Genomic DNA, 23,543 nt, shown 5'->3' on the forward strand with positions numbered 1-23,543 from the left:
CTTGACTTCAGAAACAAAACTGGCAATGAGTTCAATGGGCTATATAATCAAATAATACTTGTTTATATTAACTTTTCTGCTTAAAACAGAACTACATTCATTTCTTCTTTAATCAAAAAAATTAAATGGGAGCAATCCCATTTACTTTGCCACCTGCTGCCAGTTTTTAATACCTTTTTCAGCACCTTTCTTCTCAACTCAACCATCCTAATTTTCGAAGGTTTTTTTTCATAAGAGATTGTCCGAAGCTTATAATTATTTTCATTCCTCATCACTGAATCCCTTCTAAATCGGATACATACTTCAGAGGTAGTGGTGGTTTGGGTTGCAGTGTTCCAAAGAAGTTAAACACTGTGGCTTGCAAGATCATAAACGCTATTGTCAGCATCATTTTGTTTGGATGCACATTACAACATTTCTTGCATTTAAGAAAATCAGAGTTAAATCAGAGGTACTGCACTTACTTCCAGTACACAAGCACTGCCACTATCCTGACTGATCTACTACAGTTACCTCCTTCAGCACATGAAAAATGGTGCAAATATGAGTCAAGTGCAATAACATTTAGACTTTGAACATATACAGTTTTTATGACAGACAACACTGACATCAGGGAGATAAAAAGGTCTGTATGCACACTGACCTACCTCAAAATCTATGAGCTGCAGGTTGGCAATAAGTGTCACTAGAAGGCCACTGTTGTACAATTCTTGTGCCAGCTGAGCCACTACTTCTGTTGGTGGTTCCTTGTCTGTGGTCCCACACAGAATTTCCTTCATTGCTTGCAGAGATTTTGACACTTCCTCTGACGCCTGTTGACCAACAGATAAGGTTAAAATGAGATGTGAGTTATAATGTCCATGGTTCAAAGGCAAACATCCATTTTTCACAGTGAGGTAGCTCTGCCCTCACACCCTCCACCCTTTCCATCCTGGATACACAAAGACTCTTTGCAGTAAAGGCCTTATTTGTGTGTGTTTGCTTTAAATCCTACCTGCTCTAGCCATTGGGCTGTGCAGGCGGCAGCTCTTTCTGGGTCAGGGTATATTTAATACACTCACATCCAGCACACAGTGCACATATGAGGCTGACTGGATTTTTTTGTCCAGACATGAGATGCAAGTAAAGGAGAGGTCTGAAAGCAGAGATAGTGAATGTTTCTGAAACTAGGACAGTATTTTACATCTATGCTGCAGAACACTGATTTGAAATGAGTGTTTCATTAGCTTTAACAGGAAAAAAAAATACATGAAGGTGCACACACACAAAAAAACCTCACCATCATCTGTAAAAGCCAACTGGACATGAATGGATGTTCGAATCCAGATCGATAATTTCAATATGCTTCTCACATAAACCGAAAGGGAAAATGTCGTGCTTCCAAATGTCACCACATCAATCCACGTAACATAACCCCACAGTGCTCAGGAGAGACATCTCTCCAGTGCTGCTGATCACCCCACACTTCAATACTGATTTTATTCACATTAGGACGAAACAAGAAAAAGCCACCTTCACATCACATCAACCTGGATCATTCAAGCATCCATTTTGCACAGCATAAAGGTATGTTCTCTCCCAGTCCATTTGTAGCTATTCACAGTTTTCTGCTAGTTTAGACAGGCCAGCATGAGTGGCATGTAAATTAGTATGACTGTGATAACTTTAACCACAGCAGAAGTCTTTTTGTTCCTTATTGCAGCACAGTAAAAGAGCCTATTTTTATCTCAAATGTTAGTGGTATCTCACTAGAGATATCCCACAGAGTACAGATGGAATTAACAACAGGGGTGCTATCTTGTAAACTAAAGCTCTAAATCTTTATGAGAGCTGAGCAAATATTTTCATATCAAAGGAAAACTCATACGTTTTTGGCTTTTCACCAGCTCTGCTTGGAAGGGTGTGAATATCTCTGGTGTTCTAGGGTTAGAAAAATTAATACCTTTCCTTTAAAGTATGAGTCTTTCCTAATCCATAGAAAACTGCCTGCAAGACTCAGCTTCACATTTATTCTCAAAAAAAGAGGGCAAAAAAGTAAAGTGCTGAAGGAGAAAGCAAAGACAGAACATGTAATGGTGATGGGCACAATGGCTCCCACAGCTGTATTTCTCTAACATATCAGCTTTCCCACCCTCCCTCTTTGCTTTTATACATACAATTTCTATTTTGTGTTTGACTTCCTCCCTCTATATCCTCCAGATATTCAGTGGTTTGACATTAAATCCTCTAACAAAAGTTATTCCTGGGCAAACGTAAGGGCCACTCTTCTACTTCTAACCCTCATAATCAATCTGTAGGAAAAACATAATCCCAAACAGACTTGTGAATTAACAGCCAATTTCTAGTCTCCTCTTTGACATTTCTCCTTAATCTGACGGCATTTTTAGAATAACACCCTGTGTCAGTGATGGAAACGTGCATGAGATTCAGCAGAAAAAGTCATTCCAAGATCCAAAGATCCAAGATTTGTCCAAAACAAACAACAAAGCCAGACATATTCACTCAATACATGAAAAATAAAAGATAAAAGAAACATAGCTACAGAACTTTTCCTAAGAAGCCAGACAGACTTGGAATATAAGTCTTTGCATTAGTCTACTAACCTTACTGGACTACCTTATGTACAACAGCCTTAGAGATGGAGAACTGGTAGAACAGATAAGATTGCATCACTTTCCTGACTTAAATTATAAATGTGTTCAACCTCCCTTATTTAAAAAGTTGTGATTTTGTCAGCACTAATCAAGAGTTTCAACAGTGAAAGCTAGAAACTTGATAGACAGGAGATTCTTGGTCTTAAGCTTGCTTTCCTGGTAGAACAAAATCTTGTCACTGCCACTCAATAGGATCATAACACAAAGAAAGTAGTCCATGAAGAAATTGTTTACTGAAATTCTGTGTGAAAAAATCCTTCCTTATGTCCTCAAGACTTTCTCTCTTTTCTCCAACTTAATATAAACCTGAAGACCAGCTGACTTTGCAGCAGAGATTCACTCTTCGTTTCACTGTGGGTAACACAGCTACGTCTGTGCAGAAATATTTCAGTATTTTAGCATTATGAAGCATTTTGATCTTCCTACCCCACAGAGCAAATACTAGATTCTTCCATTTACCTCACTTTGCCAGGTCTAAATGACAATGTCTTCATTTTATTGAGTCTCTTGGATTGATCTCTACAGGAGGGCCAAAGCACATACCAATGTTCTTAGGATAGCAATTTAACAGGCTTAAAACAGCTGGGAACGGTGCCTAAACAGTTACATTTTTTCTCTGTATTCCAGAGCTATACAAGACTGTGCAATAAGGAGCGTCTTGGTTTTTTCATTAAGGGATTACAAAGAAATCCTAAAGGTCTTAAAATTTTTCTGTTCTTGAAACTTCCAAACATGGAAGGTTACAACAAAGGTCTTATCTGTTGTCCGTGCAGAAAACTGAACTGTTATTTCTGTAACTACATTGCTTTGGGTTTTCTATATCCAAACAGTAAGCTACCTTATTTGCAACACTGCTTGTGCATGATATAACAAAACAAAGCAAATCTTCTGCTTCAGAAATAAACAATCCGTAAGGGCAGTTTTTGAAAAATCCCATTGCAGATCACTGTTTTAACTAGAGTCAGTAACTTCAACCACTTTAGTTTCCAGACTTCCAATAGGCTTAATAAAAATTATCTCTAATTAGAAACCTTTCCTTCTTCTAGCTACTTAGATGAATTATATGTTTATCTTAAAAAGGCCATTTGTAACCCAGACCTGTTACACTTGTCTAAGAGGCAGACAGATGAATCTCCTGTTAAATGATGTAGATTCATTACATCTTTTTACTCTCCTTCAAGGAAGACTACAAAAAACTTCAGGAAAAAATGTATCAGACTATGAATTAATTGACAGTCTGAGTTCCTCCACCTAAACTGCGACTTTAAAAGCATTCAATGGCTTCTCTTGCCTCTGTGCTACCTCTGTTTTACAGACAGGTTGGAGATTTCATACATATGTTCCAGGTCAGAATGGCTTATTCTTATCTTCTATTCATCCAGAGATTCAACGTAACATTTATGACCAACTGTAATGATAAGAAAAAAAAAGATCCCATGAATTTTTCCTACCCTTCCAAACCCAGATAGAACACATATGTAAGCAAAATATGTCATTTGATATATGCATAGTGATTAGGAAATTCCCAATTGTCCACAAAACACAGCAAATAGGATCTTAGAGCTTCTATTTGCCTACCTAGCATATTTCCAGGGCAAAAACTGCTTTCCTAACCTTTGCAGTCTTACACAGCAGCACACAGGAACATGAAGACACCTGACAATGTGATATGAGATATTACCATGTGCCACTCAGTAAGCTTCCAGTATTCCATGCCAAAAATCAGAATCAAAAGCATAAGGCCCCTAGGTTTAGTTCTGTCTCCTTTACTTTACAGCTACGTTAAAACATACTCTCAATGCGTGTATCAAAATAGTTTTTCCTTAATAGTGACACAACTCTCTCTAAATGCAACTCCTAAGAAGAACCATTAGTAGAATTTGAATCCAAAACTGAAATCCTAAGGAACATCTCAACTGACTTATTCTTGGTGCAGTTTCATGCTAAAAGGAACAAATTGTGGACTTCAGCAGACATTTAGCCAAATATTATGGTCTATTACCCAAGGAGGTTGGCAAGGACAATCTAGCAAAGCAGGCACAATAATTAAACTTCTAAAATGCGGTACGATTACCTGGAAGAGATAGAACTGCCCCACCTGGACATAAATTCCTTTCCCACTATTAATCCTGCACTCAAGACAGAAACAAAGATTGTAAGATGCTTAAAAATGGAAAAGCAACCAGGAGTGACAAGCTTCAAACACTTGGCACCAGTACCTGATAATATCTGGAGTCTCTCCCACCTCTAGAGCAATAACAGGTCTCAGCAGAATTGGGAGGCTGAAACAGGAAACTTTCCACAAAATCCCTGGGCATGTGAGTTTTGTGCAGTTAGAAGGAAGGAGTGCCAAACCCTTCTGATTTTATTCGCTTGGTTTCAGTGTATAGCAATGAAGTCAAAGGTAATTTTGCAACTGACTTTGGCAGCAGCAGAATTGAGTCCACAGGTATCAGCATTCGCAATAGTCACACAAGCATTCTTCCATGAAAATGCACATCCTGTCCTCTGCATGTACTTCATCTTACATAGAGGACCCCAGTTGCTCTAACCATGCAGGAGCAAGGTGAATAGGGTCTGATAAAGGCTTCATTGGTGCTAAGCAAGAAAGCAAGATTTATTATTAAAAAGAAAATTATGGAAATCCTAAAGACTTTTAATTGCAGCTTTATTAAAATGCTGCTCTCCTGACCCTTCTGAACAGTACCAAATGTGTTACAGCAGACCAAGATGAAACAGAGGTCCGATTACAGTAACCTACCTGAACAAGCAGCTTTGTTGGATATATGTAAGAGAAAGGGGAAGAAGTTAGATGCTTTGAGTTACTGTACATCTACCTTAAGTATATTTTGAACACCAGTTGAAGATGCTGCAGCCTGTGATTCTGTCTGCCAGAAAAACACTCCACATGAAGCCCATATCAGCTCTGTCATGGTTTTGGGTTCCATGACAAACTTAAGGTTTGGACCAGGCTCTGCCAAAACCTGCAAATCTTTCAGCCCATCCAGGCCAAACACAGAGACAGCTTAGGCCAAGCTGCACCCAACCCAACCTCCTTTTGGTATTTTCAATTAAAAGCATGGGGCACTCTGAAAGCTTTTGTTGCACCATGGGTTCAGAAATGTTACCAAACCTGTAGGCTCCACAGATGGCACTGAGTCACGGGTGCCACACCCCAGCATGTTTGATTAGCAGTAGGAGGGTGATGATCTCAAGGATATGCCTCGGGGACACATTATGTGCATCCTGAACTGCTTTGTGCTGACCAGACCCCGTGCCTTCAAGGAGACAGGATGTCACCTCCTTTCTTTGTGAGATGGGTCAGGCATCCGTTCCACCAATGTTATTTTACAATATCCATCCACAAAACACACAATGGTATCACCAGTCATAAACAAACCAGCACAACAACTACATCACATGCTGCGTTTCCTCAGGCTCAACGAATCTCCTGCCCACTGTATTGCTCCTGGGGTTTCTCTTCCATTCTCCCCATTTATGCATATCCTCTGGGAGGTACAAAAGTCTGCAGCAGAAAGCAGGAAGAGGTGCTCTGAAGGCTTTCTTTCCTACACTGTTAAAAATTTCCTTTTCTGCTTAATTCCTGAATTAGTATTACTCATTAAATGCAAGCTTATTTTGCTTCTATACAACTGAGATTAACTTTTATAGAATTCTGTAATAAAATATAATTAATTGTTCCTCGCCACAGAGCCCACATATGATCCCAGCAACTGCACATGTCACAAGAACCCTCTTATTTATTGTGGATGTTGGAAAGGAGGATGCTTGATAAGGAAGGCTTTAGTTCACTTTCCAGCTGTCTTACTCTACTTAATCCTGTAATTCTTACATCCATTTTTCCAGTGCTGCAGTATCTTCTTTTAAGTAGACATTATTTTTTAAAAATGAGACAGAAAAAGAAGGTGTTAGAGCACTTCAGAAGAAGAGGAACCACGTGTGGTAGCAATTCTCAACCTGTGCTCTATCAGCCTTCAGAACATAGCTTAGAAAATGGCAAGGCTTTAAACTCACATGCACGCAAACAAAAACAAAACATTTCCATAAAATAATAAGGACTTAGCATTCAATCTTAGTCTGTTTTTCCATTGGAAATGTTTAAAAAGCTTTAAGGCAGCCCTGTACCCATTAATGGTTTTATATATACATACATATATATGTAGAACTGGGTCAAATTCAATCCTTATCTAAGAAAGACAGATGCTAGTGCAGTCAATTTTTTGTCAGAGCCTGAATGGGCCCCATTCTAAGACTAACAAGAAGTACTAAAAAAGAGTGAAAACTTCTGTATATCATGCATACATGGAATTGTGTCTCACAGAAGATGTACACTTGCCTTTATACCTAAAAGTGACTTCCCTTCATCCTATCTATCAAGCTGTATCTTCTCTCTTCCTGCCATTATTGAAATTAGTCTTCACTGATTTGTTGTACAAGTCCCACTACCAGCGTGCTGCTTAGCTTGAAAGGAATTATCATTTTTGTATCACTTACAAGTAGTCTCTCTGAAGCCCAGATGACTTCTGCTAAACGTTACAGGAGGCTGCATCCAAATTGTCAAATTTGCACTGCCCCAGCTGCCCACTTGCATCTCGTATCTAAGATTCTCAGCTCGGGAAAGGAAATGAGGAAGATCTCCCTCAGGTTTGCAGTTATTCAGGCTTTGTCACTCTTCTCTGCCAATTCTGAGTGTATTAGCAGCTTTTAGCTGTCTCAGCCCACATGTCACATTTGCCGTACTACAATGACAGCTAAACTGTCACAAGATAAACCTTGTTTAAGCATCTGAGGCAAGTTCTAGTTGGAAGGGATTTCACAAGCACACAAAATCAGAGATACTGTCAGGGGTGCTCTTACAAGTCCTGGGAACCTCAATTTTACAACCAGATACAATAGCTGTCCAGTTCACATGACTCATAAGGAGACAGAAATCTGAAAGAAATGAAAGAGCCCTGACCCACAAACATCTACACTCAGTGGCCCACAGGGTCCAAAACTCTCGGGCAGCTCTGGGAAATCAACCATCCGTGGCTCTTGAAGGAGACAGTCCTCTGGACCCTTAATGAAAGTGTAAGACATTTTATCTCCCTTAGGAACACTAGAGGTAAATTTCTATATCTTGCAAGTCTCTGCAGAGTGCAATACTGTACTTTATCTTCCCTTGCTTTTTTCATTAAATTTCTATAATCACACTCATGAAGAAACAACACATTATTCATTAGTATATCTGAGCAAATTTCAAAAACTTCTGCATCAATGAAGGTGCCACCATTACCTCCTCTCCTTCAATTCAAAACACAACCAACATTCAGACACAAGTCCACTGAGCCCACAAAGCCTGTGTATTTAATAAGAGACACAATGGTGACTAGCAAGAATTATTCTCATTATGCATTTTAAACTCATCACTTTCACAGGTACTGAAGATAATTCCACATGATTTACCTTTCTGAACTCAGGACCATTAGCCAGGCTTCTTTCTTCAGCAGGCAGGATGGATGGGGCTCTGGGCAACCTGACTTAGCACCAGATCTGGAGGTTGATGGCCCTGCCTGTGGCACAGGGTTTGGAACTGAAGATCCTTGGGGTCCCTTCCAACCCAAGCCATTCTATGATTCTATGATTCTATTTCAGAGCAGCACAATGCAACACTTCAGATGAATGACAGCACTACTTATCTTCTCCTCCAAAGTGAGAAAGGCCCTTTGTGTTTCCTCTGTGTCTGAGTGCAAGGTCCTGATTCAACAAGCCATGTAAGCACATGTGTAAATGTCCAATACAGTGCTGCTTCCTTGACTTTCTGCCTTGATGCTGAAGGGATTGCTTTGTCCTCTTTCCGTCTCTTCCTCAGTAACTCTCATTAACCTCATTTACAACAGCAACAGCCTCCATACAAAAATGATAAACTATGTCAGAGAGTACTGAAATGTAGCCTCCTTCCCTGCTAACCTAGAGAAAAATGATGTGTGCACAGCATGGGGGGGAGACATGGACAGCCTCCCATCCTGGCCATGTGCAGTCACATGCAAAGGCACAACAAGGTGGTGAGGCATGCAGGCTGGAAACAGTGTGGACTTGTGAATTAGGATAGTCCACATCAATATAATTCACAGAATTCACAGTTGAGGAGAGTCTGCCAGATTAGGGTTTTCAGTTTTTTTAAATGGCCTATCTGTATTCCATTCAATCAAATGCAGAATAAGCCACCGTTGTCAGTAAACTCTCAAGCTGTTTCCATCCTAATCAGCTGGGGAAAATCTCCCATATCTTTTGCTTTGCAAGGAAAACACACACCAGCTGTTAGGACTTCAATGAACAATTTACACTGAGTTCTCCAATTTCTAAGAAGTCTGAATTTCTGCTACTTTGTCACTGACACCCAAATAAACAAAACAGCTCAAAGCCAAAAATCCTCAAAACCACAACTTGGAGGAATCATGCTGCAAAGTAAACAAACAACAACAACAACAACAAAACAAGCCTAGAGTTTCTGCTTTAAATGACTGCTTTAATCAGGTTCTGAAGGATGAAGTCGGGTGGGGAGCACAAACGCTGCTGACTTATTTATTTAACTTTTAGTTCAAATTCTCTTAGTGCTTTACAGTTAACTGAAGATATTTCAGCTTGAGACATCAAATACCAGAGGCCTCACTGAAATTCATGTGACTGATATTACATAATTAGCATACTGAGCTACTTGCTTTGAAACAAAAAGTTTCCAGAGAATTTTGGTTGGATGCAATGGCAACTGTGCTTACCTTTTGCTTTAGTTCATTCTAATGCAAACTCCTGCTCAAAGTGGGAGAAGCACCACGTGCAAACACGCTACTTAGTTGCACAAGAACTGTTAATTCTGTCACTCAGTTCTAACCTGAAATTAGGTTGTTGTTAATTAACATCATTTTCTATGTTGTTGTGTGACTTCTCAACTAGTTACAGAAGAGCGGTGAAAGTAACTCAGGTCAGTGTCACAGAGTTAAAAGAGAACAATAATATTAGCAAAAATCTAGCATTACAATTAGAACATGAAATAGCAGAGCATGTTTAGGAAACACACACCAAAGTTTAGAAAAGCCTGATACAGTGAGACTGCATAGGTATGCAAATACAGACAGGCTTGATGCTTTATATGAACGACATTTATCAGAAGTAAGTTTTGCCCTCTGGGTTGCTGCACATTAATTGGCACTCTCATTTGTTTTTCCCTAAGACCAATTAATAGCAGAATAGCTTTTAAATAGTCTTTTATGCTGTTTTGTTAGATTCCTATTAAAAGTAGTAGATCAACCCTCATTTTGGATAAGGCTCCTGGACCTCAACATTTTCTTTCTGACCCCCAGACAAGGAAGAAATTCTTTACTGTGAAGGTAGTGAGACACTGGAACAGTGCCCAGAGAGGCTGTGGATGCCCCCTCCCTGTAAGCATTCAAGGCCAGGCTGGATGGGGCTGTGAGCAACCTGGTCTAGAGGGAGGTGTCCCTGCCTACAGCAGGGGGTTGGAACTAGATGATCTTAAAGGTCCCTTCCAACCCAAACCATTCTATGATTCTATTCTGTGATTCCATCTGCTGTCCTTTAGTTAGCAAAAGCCCAGTGATTTTAGTAGAGCTGTTCAAACATAAAGCTACTTACGCATGCAAGTGCTTATGGAATCGGGGCAGTGAGTGAACACAATTTCACTCTCTTGATTGTGCTGCTTCCCCACCATTAAAACCTTATCAGTCTTCTACAACATTACCTCATACCTTGTCTGTTTTTTTTTCTTGTTTTTCCAATATGGCCATGTTTTCCTTCAGAATTTTCACAATCTCAGCAGGATTTTTGTGCGATTTACTAAACAAAGGCATGGTTTTTTTCTTCACCTGGATTTCTTCTTTCAGTGTAGAAGAGGAATGCCTAGATCAAATGAGAAAAAATAGTTTTTAAGGTCTCTACAAAAATGCAATAAAAATACAAAAAGACATTATGAACAAGAGAGGGTTATGCCTCAGGCACTGTATTCTACTTCAGCTAAGCACTAGAAATTCTCACATACACTTGATTTCAAGTTCATCAGAAATTGAATAGCCTCTGTCAGCGTGTGGAAAGCAGCAACTCAGCACCTGTACAGAAGCTGGATACTTCCTAAAGCTTCAAACATACACTTCAGTGCCTCAGTTCCATCTGTATGCATACATCAAACATTTTGTCGACAGTGAGTGCCTTGCAGGTTCCACTAAATTTCTGATGTTGGTTTCATATAAATTTTACCAGTTCCACTGTGATGCAGAGTAACTAACTTTAGACTCCTTCATGCCAAAAGCATCCTTTGTTTAAAACAGTGCACAAGAAAGATCCAGCTTATCAGCCATCACTCATCCTTTTCCAGCTGCTTCTCTTTTTTAGTCTAGAGGGTCTTGTTATGACTTAGGCTAACTCCTTGAGTCTGACAGACTTCAAGAATCCATCAGAGCCTGTGGATCAGATCTCCCTTATGTAAAAACACTGCGTGAATTAAACCCAAAACACAGTATTAGGCCTAAATGTGGACACAAATGTTTTCATGACATTTAAATGAAAGATTGAGCATTTCAGTGAAAATAAGTTTGCTTGTTTAATTTAAGACATTCCTTCTCTGTATGGCTGGAAAGGCAAATACCAAGTCACTGTATTTATACATGAAAGAAACCAAGTAGCTTAGCTTGTGATCCTATAAACCATTAAGTTGCAAACTCCCATGGATTTTACTGAGAGTCTTATACAAAGACCTACTGAAGTCAACAGAAAGACTAAAGATGGGAATGTACTCTTGTTAAGGCAAGTAACATTTTACAGGGAGAGTACTGCACAACTCTGCATCCCAGTTGTACAACACAGAGAGGAAAAAAAACAAGAAAAAAAAAGAAAAAATGTTGAGTATTTTTCATCTCTTTCCACAACAGAAGACAACCATCATCACCAACCCTCCGCACACATATTTAACACATTAGCACAACACAAATATATAAACAAATCACTTCCACTTCCCTGTTCCTTCTCAAATCATACAATTAAAACAAAACAAAACAAAACAAAAACTTTATACAAGATGTTTTAAAGGGGAGAATTAAATGAGGGCAACGTATGACATAAAAATCATAATAGCTGTCATATAGTCATGCCTTTCCCCCCATAGTACCAATCAACACTCCTCATGTTTTGTTGTTACTGCTGAAAAACTTCAGAGTCCCCCAGGAAGTATGATCCCTCTTGTGGCACACATCCCTGTGCTAATAACTCCAAAAGACCCTATGGAACTAATGCCCAGGTGACATATATGTTGTATTATAAATATAAATAGCAATCACATAAGTTGCCAACGACAAAATTCAAATGAGAGAGGAATATTTTAAAAAACCAAACCAAACAACAACAAAAAAAGCAGCGATTCAGATTCTGTCCTAACATCTTATTAAAAACATTTCAAAATATTTGCAGATTATCTTTACAAGAACAGTTCCTATGACACAAAGGAAACATTTAAACCAAAAGTTCCTTAATAATGTCAAGAGTAGATGAATTTGTAGATAGCTTCTCACTTGTTGCTAGGTCAATTTTACAGCAATATTTTCACGTTCAAGTTCTGAAAGCTCTCCTCCTTCAGATTTCCACTTACAAGCTCCTCATGGCTTGGTTCAAATTAATTTTCATTTCTGCAGTTTTGGCCACATAACCTTCAATACTTGGCTGAGCTCTCAACGAAGGAGTCAAAATGAGCGCTCAGCGCTGCTCCCATGGAGCTCAAAACTGTGATTTTTGGCAGCACCCTCTGACTAGCAACAGAACAGAGTCACACCTCAACTTGCCAACGTGCAAGACTGAATACTGGGTATACTCATGACTAACTCATTTGGGAATGCTCAGCTATACACAAGCACTGGAAAAGGCTGGGCCTCTCATCACTTAGCTTACTTCATCTTGCAGGCAAAGGCAGTATTATACAACACATTTGTTTGAAAGCTGCTCGCAAGCACCAAGAGCCCTGTAACCTCACACATTCTGCAATTAGCTTAGTACTTCAGAACGCACAAAAGGGACCAGTTCTGCATATTCTTATTACCTGTGAAAACAAAGCATGAGATTGTGAAGATCTGAGAGAGACATTCGGTGAGCAAAACCTTAACTGGCAGGATGCATTTTAGAAAAAATACCATCAAGGTGTGGTAGGGTTGCTCAGACTGCCACAGGCATTTTTTCATCTTCCCCTTTTAGAGGTCACTACACAAGGAAAAGCAAAGGGGGAGATAATTTGATTTTTACATTGAAGCAGTCACGAGTGAAAAATTATGAGTCTTAAAAAATAAATCTACTTTCCTAAGTGACATATTGCTGTGAGCCACAAGTGCCTCCTCCAAAGAAGTCACTTACATAGCTGTCTAGAGTATATTGTATGTAAATAATCATTCATTTTGCTACAGTCCAGTAACCCAGCTAGCACTTTTCCTCTCTACAGTTTGTCTTATCACTGAGATACCACAGCACTGCTGAGTGATAAGTGAGTGTTTCTCTTCACTTCATACCCTACCACTGTTCTGATCACAATGGCAAAAACTGCTGATAATGTGGCAGGAAGGGACTCAAGAGACTGTTTAGTTCATCCTCCTTCTGAGCAGAGACAAGTCTCTGTTTCACTTCATTTATCAGTCTTACACACAAAGCAAAGCATCCACTGTATATGGAAGGAAATATGGAGGGGAAAAAAAAGGAATAATGGCCATTAAAAGAGTCCCAAGAGAGCATCAGAGACCTCTCTTAGCCTTAGGAAATATTTTTTAACCCATCAGCATCTGGAAATAGACGATCCGTCACCTAGATGATACTGGCAACTGCAAGTTACAGTTGCATTCCAGATCCTTTTGTTTTTCCCCATTGGAGTGTCCTAGGGGGCATACACTATTCACAGATACAGACAGAAGCAAGAGGTGGTAAAATCACTTTGCCAAGATTTGGAAGTTGTACCACTTAGTCCTAGCACCCACCATTCCATGGGGAACACTGCAAAACAAGACTCCCTTCCTTCAGGTTTGTTTCTCCTCAGTGGATTCTCTAGCACCTACAAAAGAATGAGCTCTGGCTAAGGCTGTATCCACAGCTGCAACGCTTCTGCCCTGTCCTCTTTCTATCAGCTCTCTGCTCTTTAACCTTTAACTTGAAGATTTTTTCCTCAGCAGAAGCACTAATCTGGTTTAAATTCCCTATTCACTTCATGACTTACTTTCACTTCGCTTTTTTTCAGAGCTCAGCATTTTCAAGATATGTAGCCCTCTGTTAAAGTTGCTTGAAACTGGTTAGTAAGTTCAGAGGTTGCTGTGGGAAGAGAAGTAGGATGAGAGACGGACGGTGTGACTGCGAAAAGCTTTGTTTCTAAAAGCAATCAGTCTGAAAATAATTGAAATACAAAGATGAATGAGAACCAAAAAGAATGCGGTGCAGGCTTATCAGAGGTAGCTCATTCTATAATCTCTCATTAATGAAGTGCAAGGCAAAGAAAATACAGCAGATCCCACACGTCTGACATGAAAGGATATAAAATTAAACATTAAAAAAATAAACTAGCCAAAGAAAAATTACCATGTAAGTGGAGGCTGATCCTCTGAGATGGCAATAGCAATTTTGCAAGAGGACCTTATTTAGAGAGGCACAGGAATTGAAGCCCTACCAAAAAACTCTGATGACTAAATAGGAAGACACCATCAATACCAAAGAGGACTGGAATACCATTGCTGAGAAACCTGACAGCCTGTAGGATTGGAAAAATAAAAATGGAATAAAAAATAAAAGTAGCAAGTGTCAGTCAACATACAATAGAAGAACAGATGAATATTTGCTTCAAGATGTCTATCCTGAGAAGTGACTGGTCACTACATTTGTATTTTACAGGTAAGATAAAGATAAGTACAAATTTGTGATGAATTAAAAAGTAATCTCCAGTAGAAATTCAAAGGCATTCATGCTTTTCTACAAAGTTTTGATGAAACCTCATGTGAAATACTGTACACAAGTGATCATCCAAGCCAAATAAAACCAGAGTAAGCTCAGAAGAAAAAAACAGGGAAGAAATTATTTCTGCCAAAGTAATAATAATAATGTACTATTTGTACACAAGCAAATGGCTGTAAACTGCCAATGAGCAAACTGAAGCTAAAAATGTATAGGTTTCTAACCATTGGAGCTTTGAGATTTTGAAATAACTTACTTCAACAGGCACACTACAGAGCATCTGTTCATAAGTTTTTGACACTGTTGTCTGGCAGCAAGGGACAGAGCTGAATGAGCCCCTTTCTTTCCTACTTTCTAGGAAAACATTTTCCATCTAATGGTTATTCAGCAGCATATGTTTTTATAACATCAAAAATGCATTGTAGTCATTTCTGAATTCCTAATAGGGGAAAGCCAACTTATAAAATATCAGTTGGGATGATGTTTCACCAGGACTCTTGTGAGAAGCTTACAAGGTGAACCAAAGAAACATCTGTGTCTCACCAGCCTGACACTCAGAGCCTTTGAAAGCACCTCTCCCATTCACAGGGGAAATGCCCTGGCAGCACCACGTAAGGAATTTTGGTTTCCAAAGTCCACAGTTGCCATCAGTACAAACAGAACATTACAGCCTTCAGTGCTGGGGAGTCCAATACTTTCTATGAACCTTACCTTTACGTAAATACTTTCAAGGAGTGCTTGTTTGCGGAGGGGGGGAAATGTGATTTCATTTTAGGTAAGTAACAGAAGCACCAAAAGACAATTTTAAAGCAACACTTTCTACACATCTAGCTGTATCTGTTCAAGTCTGAAAAAAAAAGAAGTATTTCACATAGTCCAAAGCAGTAAATTGAATCCAGAGGCACATGAGGTTTACAAGAAGTGAGCTCTAAGGACATCCAGTAGCCTGACAGAGATAACATCCCTTTACACTCAGAACATGCCTTCCCTCAGAGGCCTCCAACTCTGCAAATACTTAATTAAGATGGAAAACACTCTTCCAAAAATGCTGTGTGAATACTGTTACTCCTCTCTCTCTGCAAAGGGAGAAGCTGAAGCACAGAACAATGAGAACGCTTACCCAAGTCCACATTAAAAAAAAAAAGACAAAATAAGTGGCTGTGCCAAGAATGCAACCTAGATCATTTAACACTAAAGCCTATGATTTTTTTTTTTACCAGTCTTCAAAATCTCTCTTTTGCCAGTTTATCTGCTCACAAAGGGAATGCCATAGAAAATAAAATCAATGCAACTTGAGCTCTTCAATACAGCTATGAAGCACACTATGAGATCTAGTTCTGTTTCCAGGCACACTCCCCAAGTTCTTTGCTCTTTATCGTATACCTTCTTAAAAGATTACAGCACAGCTGATCTTGTAGGAAAATGAAGGAAAAATGCAGACAGCAACACCACTCTACTCATCAACCAATCCCACTATAATGTGGCTCAGTTCAGTAGTTCAAAAACAAACACCTCCTGCCCACAAAGGCAAGAATGAGAGCATGTGATCCCATCAGTGCATTCTTCTCAGATGTTCCTCTGGACAAGCAATTTGCTATCCAACAATGAATGAGTGAATAATTTCCCTCCCCTCTAGTATCTCACATTGCCCTTTTCTTAATTCCTAACTTTCAACTACTTATTTATCAGAATAAAAAGCATTTCAGTAAGTTAGTATGAGTGAGACCTTCTTCTTTGGAAATAAAGGCTTTCATTTTCCATTCATATCAGTGTGCCTTGAAGCCATATATTTTAGGCCCGAATTAGCACACTTGCTTGGTAATTTTGCCCAGTCAGTCTCTGTATAATGAAAGAGATACTTTATTCTCCCTTCATGTCTCCCTCCAACAATATTTCTGAAGGTTGTTGCAATTAGAGTCAGGAACTCAAACCAGGAAACAGAAGACTTCTGATCACCTTGACAAGTCTGCACAGTCCTCTCACATGATCCCTGCTACATTTGGCAGGCATAAGGAAACAGACCTACACAAGTAACTTCTCTTGAAAATCCTCAACAAGTTTTTTTTTGCAAAGGACATTGCAGGTCAGAGAATGGATTAAAAGACGAGAGGACAGTTAGGAGGATAGGCTGAATTAATGCTACCTGTTTTCAACAAAATTATTCTAAAAATGCTGACATTTATGAATAAGCCTTATTCTGTTGGTTACTTGCTGCATTTCCAGTCTTGAAAGTTCCTGCCTGGTACAAGGGTGAATGAAACTTTATCTGAAACACACAAAAACTTGCAGTAACGCCATTCAGAGGGACCTAATGAGGTTCAACATAGCAAAGCTGAAGGTTTTGCACTTGGGCCGGAGGAATCCCAGGCATACAGACTGGAAGGAGCATTCCTTGAGAGCAGCCCTGCAGAGAAGGACCTGGGGGTCCTGGTGGATGAAAAACTCAACATGAGCCAGCAGTGTGCTCTTGCAGCTCGGAAGGTAAATGGTATCCTGGGCTCCATCAGAAGAGGGGTGGCCAGCAGGGACAGGGAGGTGATTGTCCCTCTCTGCTCTGCTCTTATGAGGCCCCATCTGGAGCACTGCATCCAGGTTTGAAGACCCCAGTACAAGAAAGACAGGGAGCTGTTGGAGACGGTGCAGAGGAGAGCCACGAAGATCATCAGGGGACTGGAGGACCTCCCCTGCAAAGACAGGCTGAAGGAGCTGGGCTTGTTCAGCCTGCAGAAAAGAAGGCTGTGGGGTGGCCTCATTGCAGCCTTTCAGTACCTAAAGGGAGCCTACAAACAGGAGGGGAATCAACTCTTGACAAGGGCAGATAACAGCAGGACAAGGGGAAATGGTTTTAAGTTGAGGGAGGGAAGATTGAGGTTGGATGTCAGGGGGAAGTTCTTTACTATGAGAGTGGTGAGGTGCTGGAACAGGCTGCCCAGAGAGGTTGTGGATGCCCCATCCCTGGAGGTGTTCAAGGCCAGGTTGGATGGGGCCCTGGGCAGCCTGGTCCAGTGCTAAACGTGGAGGTTGGTGGCCCTGCCTGTGGTGGGGGAGTTGGAGCTTCATGATCCTTGAGGTCCCTTCCAACCCAGGCCATTCTGTGATTCTGTAATGCTTACTACTTTTGCCACAAACACCTTTTTTAACAGATGGTAAGCATTGTAAAGATCATAGAGGATAGCTAGACAGGTCTGCCCTTAATGTGCCTAACCGTATAGTATAATCATAGAACAATATTAATAATATCAAGTAGTTGTTCAATGGTATGAAACTGAAGGTTCTCGTGGTGATGCTCCACTGCAATGCTGTGATACAGCTCTACAGAAGCAACCAAATAAAGCAGAATTTCATTTTCAGTTGAATATTTGAATGTCCATTCAATGAAGAACAAAAAAACCACAATACAGTCTTTCAAACACTGAATGGCTGTCTGGTCATTGAGGCTGCAGTTTGATAAGCCTTTTGTTCCATGACAGTGCCATGCTACTCCATGCCTACTCACAGCTTTACACCACCACCTCTCCTGGACTGGTGTTGCTGTTTGCTGGGCCACGTGGTGAGGAAACATGCCAGGGAACAAAAAATAGCCTGGTGTGGAAAAAAAAAAGTCAGAACGGGTTTCCAGTCACTTTCTCCACAGTCTTACAAGGACCTCAGTCAGGACAAGAGGGGAAAAAGGGGACAGAAGGGGTACAGGTGGACAGAGGTGCTGAAGCAGCCACTGTAGCTCAGATGTTCATCAGCCAAATTTTTTGAGTTTTTGACTTTGCTGACTAGTGTCCTTTTATTGCAACAAATTTTGTGCTAACAAGCATATTATTATAAAATATTTGTTATAAAATAATGCTTTTGCACACCTATGCCAGGTAACATTCAGGTTCTAAAACCATGCAAAAACTGCATCCACACTCATACCCTCAGCCATTCTTGTATCACACAGACCCTCCCACTCATGCTGACAGGCATGATCAATTAACAGGTTATTATTTTACACTGAATAAAACTAGAAAAGTAAGATACCAGTAAATTTTAAAGCCACAATAACCAATAATTAGGTAACAATATTTGGGATCCCTTTTTCCATTAGTCAACATGAAATCTTTCAAACCTAAAACATTAAGAATTCAAGCCTGTGCCTAACTAAATACAGTCTATAGCAAAAGTCCCACAAGCTCAGTTCTAACGAAGGGAATCACTTAACTTATGTTTCTGAGGTACATACAATTCTAAGATAACAGCCCTTAACAGCTTTTCACTTACTTAAAGAGAAATCAGGTTAAATTTCCATTTCTAGTAATAATAACTCTAGGAATAATGAATACTGGTAACATAATTCAAATAACATAGGCAGCGACCGAGAGGGAACAGGACTTCCTCTAAATCCATCAGTGAGGAATATTAATGCTACTTTTCTTTTTGTTCAGTATTACTGAGTTACCCCTCTACACAGCATTAACTTGACCCCGTCTTCAGCAAGCCTGATGTGCTACTTTAGTAAATTCAGAATATATGAAAATAATTCACTGTAGCAGTAATTTCACTTTATTGCAGTAATTATTCCAAGACAAACTATTTGTTCATAAAAATTCCATTAAGCTCAATGGAAGTTCTGCCTCACTAAAAACCTCCCCACAAACAGCCCATTTCATGAAATTAGAATTTCAGGTTGACATGACCTATTGGCTATAAATAGCAAGATGGCTGATTTACATATGCAGTTTCTTGTGACAATTCACACACATGCTCATCTTACATTCATCCCTAGCAGCTCCTGAGTTTCTTATGCAAGTGGCTGTGCTCTCATTCCTCTGCATCTCGGGAGCGAGTTCGCAGCTGCAGGCAGTCGGCAGAGAGGAGCAAGAGCAATGATATATTGCAGATATTTTATTTTTGGAAACCACACTGTAAATACACCCATTTCCAGAGATATTCCATGGACACAGAGGGTTTGGTCACCGAGCCAGTCCCTTATGTAACAGAAGGCGCATTGTTTAGGATTGCCTTATTTTAAAAGCCACTCCTGGTAACGCAGTTTACAAAGCTATAAAAAGCAAACGGCGTAACTATAGAGAATAAATAAATGAGCAGTTTATTAGGAAGACGCTATTTCTAACTAGAAAAAGAAAGTTCTGTCCAATTACTGAACTTCATGTGATTCGAAGGAGAGGATGTCGGCCGGTACTTACTGCGTGCAGAAGGGTCCAGGCGTGCCTAGGCAGCGCAGCGCAGCACCATGGCGAGGTGCTGAAGACAGCTCTCTGCCAGCATGGCCAGCCAGGGGGGCTTTCAGTTATCTCCCATGTAATGTCAGCTTCTCCTTCTTGACACGTGGAGAGGAAAGCAGATTCCGGAATTCAGCCTCTCGCTCTCCTTCCGCGGAGCAACTGTTACCCTCTGGAAAAGCGTGAGCAGCAATGAGCGCCTGAGCCTGCACGCACGCACACACACTCACACACACACGCGCTCACTCAGAGCAGCTGTAAATTTCCACTCCCCTTTCCCTGCAGCCAGACTCTGCCGTGTGCCAGGGGCAGTTCTGCCTCGGCTCTGAGTAGCCCCGTGGCTGGCTGTGCGATGTTCCCACCGCCCTCCCCGCTTCCCACTCCCTCGCTCTCGCCTTTCTCATGGGCTCGCTCCCCCCTTTGCCTCCCTCCACGTCAGAGGATCGCGTGTAAAGCGAAAGAACACGGATGGAGCTCCGCTGAGAGATCCTCCTCGGGTTAAAGGAAGAGATGCAACAAATTTCACATCGTTGCTGTAAGTTTCCATTCCCCTCCCAAGTCTCCCGGTGCACGGGGGGCAGCTCTGACGATCCTCGCCCCAATCACGTGGCAGCGGCTGCTGCAATTAAATTATTCACCTTGCTTTCCTGCTGAGAATGCAAATAAGGGCACCCAACAATGGTTTGTTTCGACAAGATAAAGATAAAACCAACACGCTAACGCATGACATCTTTCAGTAGAAGGAGTCCTGCCCAGAGGAGCTGAAGTTACTGCTCTTTCCTGCCGGGCTCTGTTTCTAACATGAAGATCAGAAACGTTTTTCTCAAAACACTGCGGGGGAAAAAAAATAAATCTGCAGTACATTCTAAACAAAACTCCAGTCTCACGGAGAAACACATTAGCTTAAAGCGTCTTTACAAGGGCTAAAGTGACAGGGAAAAAAACCCATGCTATTAAAATATTCTGCAATAGTCACTACCAGCTATTATCGAGCAAGCTAATAGAGCAGAATGCAATTAAGGGAATTTTTAATGCTGCATTCTTCTTTCTCAGCAGCTACTCCCCAGCAAGTGCCACATACATCAGGGCAGCCTGAGCTAGTGGTTGGCAGCCCTGCCCATGGTACAAGGCTGGAACTGGCTGGGCTTTAAGGTCCCTTCCAACTCAAGCCATCCTATGGTTCTACATCCAGAGGAAGGTGTGAGTGGCTGTCTGAAGCTATATCAAGAGCAGGGGAAGGAAAAATCTTTACCAGGCACCACTAGCACTGTAGGATACTGAAATCCATCCTCATACAGATCTTGGCCAAGCCCTGGCATGGATGTGAACTGAGCGTGCATTTATGCTGGTAACAGCAGCCTGGGAGGAGATTTTACCTCCTGGGGACCTCCTGTCTCCTGCTCCTTAGAACTAGGGGCAACTAAAGTTCCACATTATTCAAAATAATTCTGTATGTTACAACATTTGCTTGAGGAAACTACTCTCAGCCCTGCTGCACACCAGCATTAGACAGATGCATTTAGGGCTCACCTCTGGTCGCTATTCACAGCCCTATGTTACAAACAACAACAAAACAAGTATGAAAAACACCTTGGAGAGGTGTTTCGTAGGAGTACAGCTGAAATATTCACCTTTTAAAGGGCAAACATCTTTTGCTCACCATCCCAGTTCCTAAGCAAGGCAAAGAGAAGTAGTGAAAATCTCCCCTTTGAAGAGGAAAGGATCGGCAGCATGCCTGGCTTCAATCATTCTGCTATTTTAAGCACAGAGAGGCAGCAGTCCCTGAACCTCACAGCATACTTCTGCATTTGCACAGGAGGCACTGAGCCATCTCCAGAGCAGCAGATCTGTGCTCCTATCTGTAAAGCGTGTTGTGATTTGTGCCTGTGCTTTACAAAACACATCATCAGCACATGTCATTCCTATGCTTTTGGACTGCCCTCAGCGGTACTGGGAATGAATTTAGTGCTGCTCCTTCTGCACCCAAAAGTACTGCAACAGGTGACACCAAGTGGCAATGGTTGTTCTCAGCCAGTCCTGTGAATTACTGGTGTAATATTTTCTTAAGTGGTATTGACTGTTTTTTTTTAATCTTGATATCACAGCATTTGAGTAAATGTCGTAGCTGGATTCAAATGGTGAGAAGTCTGCCCTGTGGCTACTACTGAAGGTACTGGCTTTTCCTACGAACACACAAAAATATGAACATGTTATATCATTAGTTTCCACTGTGTCGTTTTCTTTTTAAGAGAATTCTTTTTGTTTCACCTGAACTCTCCCTAGGGAAATTATATCACACGTACATTACATTCATCATTTCAACAAATAAAAAGATACCCCTCTGTTACCCCTTGGAGCTCAGTGTTGGTGGATATGGATACTAACCTGAAACTGCATGAGTAACCTCAAAAAAATGTTATAGTTGCACATTAAGGGACCCAATTGGATAAATGGTATTTCACAACGTTAACAAAAGTATTCACAGCACATTCTGACTGAGAAATGCTCTATAAGCATAAAAACATCTATAAAACTATTACCTGTTTCAGACTACGTGCATCAGTTTTCATGGTTCCAAGGAGCAAGTTGAACGTGCACTCAATTTACAGTTCAGCTCTGATGGGTTTATACCTCAGGAAATACGTTTTGACTTTCCTAGGAGCTCTCTGTGTGCAGGGAGAGGAAGAAACTTGTCATGCCCCCATTCCTGTGTTGTAGTCAAAAGACTGTTCAGAGGAGTGCAGCTAGTGGGGCTCGTGGAGCAACTTTCTCTGTTTTTCCAATCTTTGTTTCATCATCAGTGCAGTTAATTCTCAGACGACAAGAAAAGGTGCTGCACCATCCTCAATAAATCAAGCCATAATTACTTATGCTCTTACCTGTTCTCTTTTTTTTTTTTGCCAAGAGGTTATTAAATATTTCAAAAGAAATAATGTTTTCTTCAATTCATAATTTGTAGCCATCTCAAGTAGAAGGATGATGTAATTATGAATAGTCAACAATTCTTCCTAGTCCAAAAAGTACACTGAAAAAAAAATGTCTACGCACTGCTAAAGGATCCCAGCCTCCACATAATTAAATTCCATTATACTTGTTTCCCTTAAAGTGATGAGAGACCTCAGGCTAATACACAGAGAACTTCTGAGAAATGTTTGTCCTTGTTTTCTTAAATTATGCCATCTAATAAAGACCAAAGAGGGAAGAAACAAAAGGCATTCCATTATTCCTACCCTTTATTTTCTAAAATTGGAAAGAGAAATTAAGGAGCTTGAACTATGAGTGTGGTAGCAATAAATTACAGAGGCAGATGACAAACATGCAGTACATGTATATTAATTCTGCCCATTTAATCACCCACTTACAGTCTGTCTACCTCCTCCAAGATTACTTCCAGCATTCCAAAGCCCTAAAAAAAAAAAAGCCTCAGATAACAACCAGAAAAATGTCCTTCCTTCCCCCAAAAATGCTCAGTGCCAAGGCCCTGGGCAATCAAAATTCAATTCTACACAGCAACAAGTTGTATAATAGCAGATATCAAGAAGTGAATCCCTAAAATACTAAAAAGTGGTGTTGGGAACCTGCTTTGGCAGGGGGGTTGGACTCGATGATCTCTGGAGGTCCCTTCCAACCCCTACAATTCTGTGATTCTGTGAAAAGTTTCTGACTTTAATTCATGCCTACTTCTCTTACCTTT

The 23,543-nt window shown here is 40.5% G+C and overlaps 1 protein-coding gene across 6 annotated transcripts in view; it reads right to left on the bottom strand.

Annotated features, from left to right (window-relative positions):
* Positions 1-23,543, bottom strand: part of CAB39L (calcium binding protein 39 like) — a 63,524-nt gene that overhangs the window by 26,917 nt on the left and 13,064 nt on the right. Inside the window, exons 2-5 of one of the 6 annotated variants that reach the window (XM_048957612.1) lie at positions 22,390-22,515; positions 19,814-20,021; positions 10,421-10,571; positions 648-812 (exon numbers count right to left, since the gene is read on the bottom strand). In XM_048957612.1, coding sequence (XP_048813569.1) covers positions 648-812; positions 10,421-10,522 — 267 coding nt within the window. In that variant the 5' untranslated portion in view covers positions 10,523-10,571; positions 19,814-20,021; positions 22,390-22,515. Of the gene's footprint in view, positions 1-647; positions 813-10,420; positions 10,572-18,121; positions 18,216-19,380; positions 19,517-19,813; positions 20,225-22,389; positions 22,516-23,543 lie in introns of those variants that run through there. The other 5 variants (XM_048957595.1, XM_048957621.1, XM_048957603.1 and 2 more) reach the window with 5 other exon arrangements.

The sequence above is a fragment of the Lagopus muta genome, chromosome 1, assembly GCF_023343835.1.
Source record: "Lagopus muta isolate bLagMut1 chromosome 1, bLagMut1 primary, whole genome shotgun sequence".
NCBI lineage: Eukaryota > Metazoa > Chordata > Aves > Galliformes > Phasianidae > Lagopus > Lagopus muta.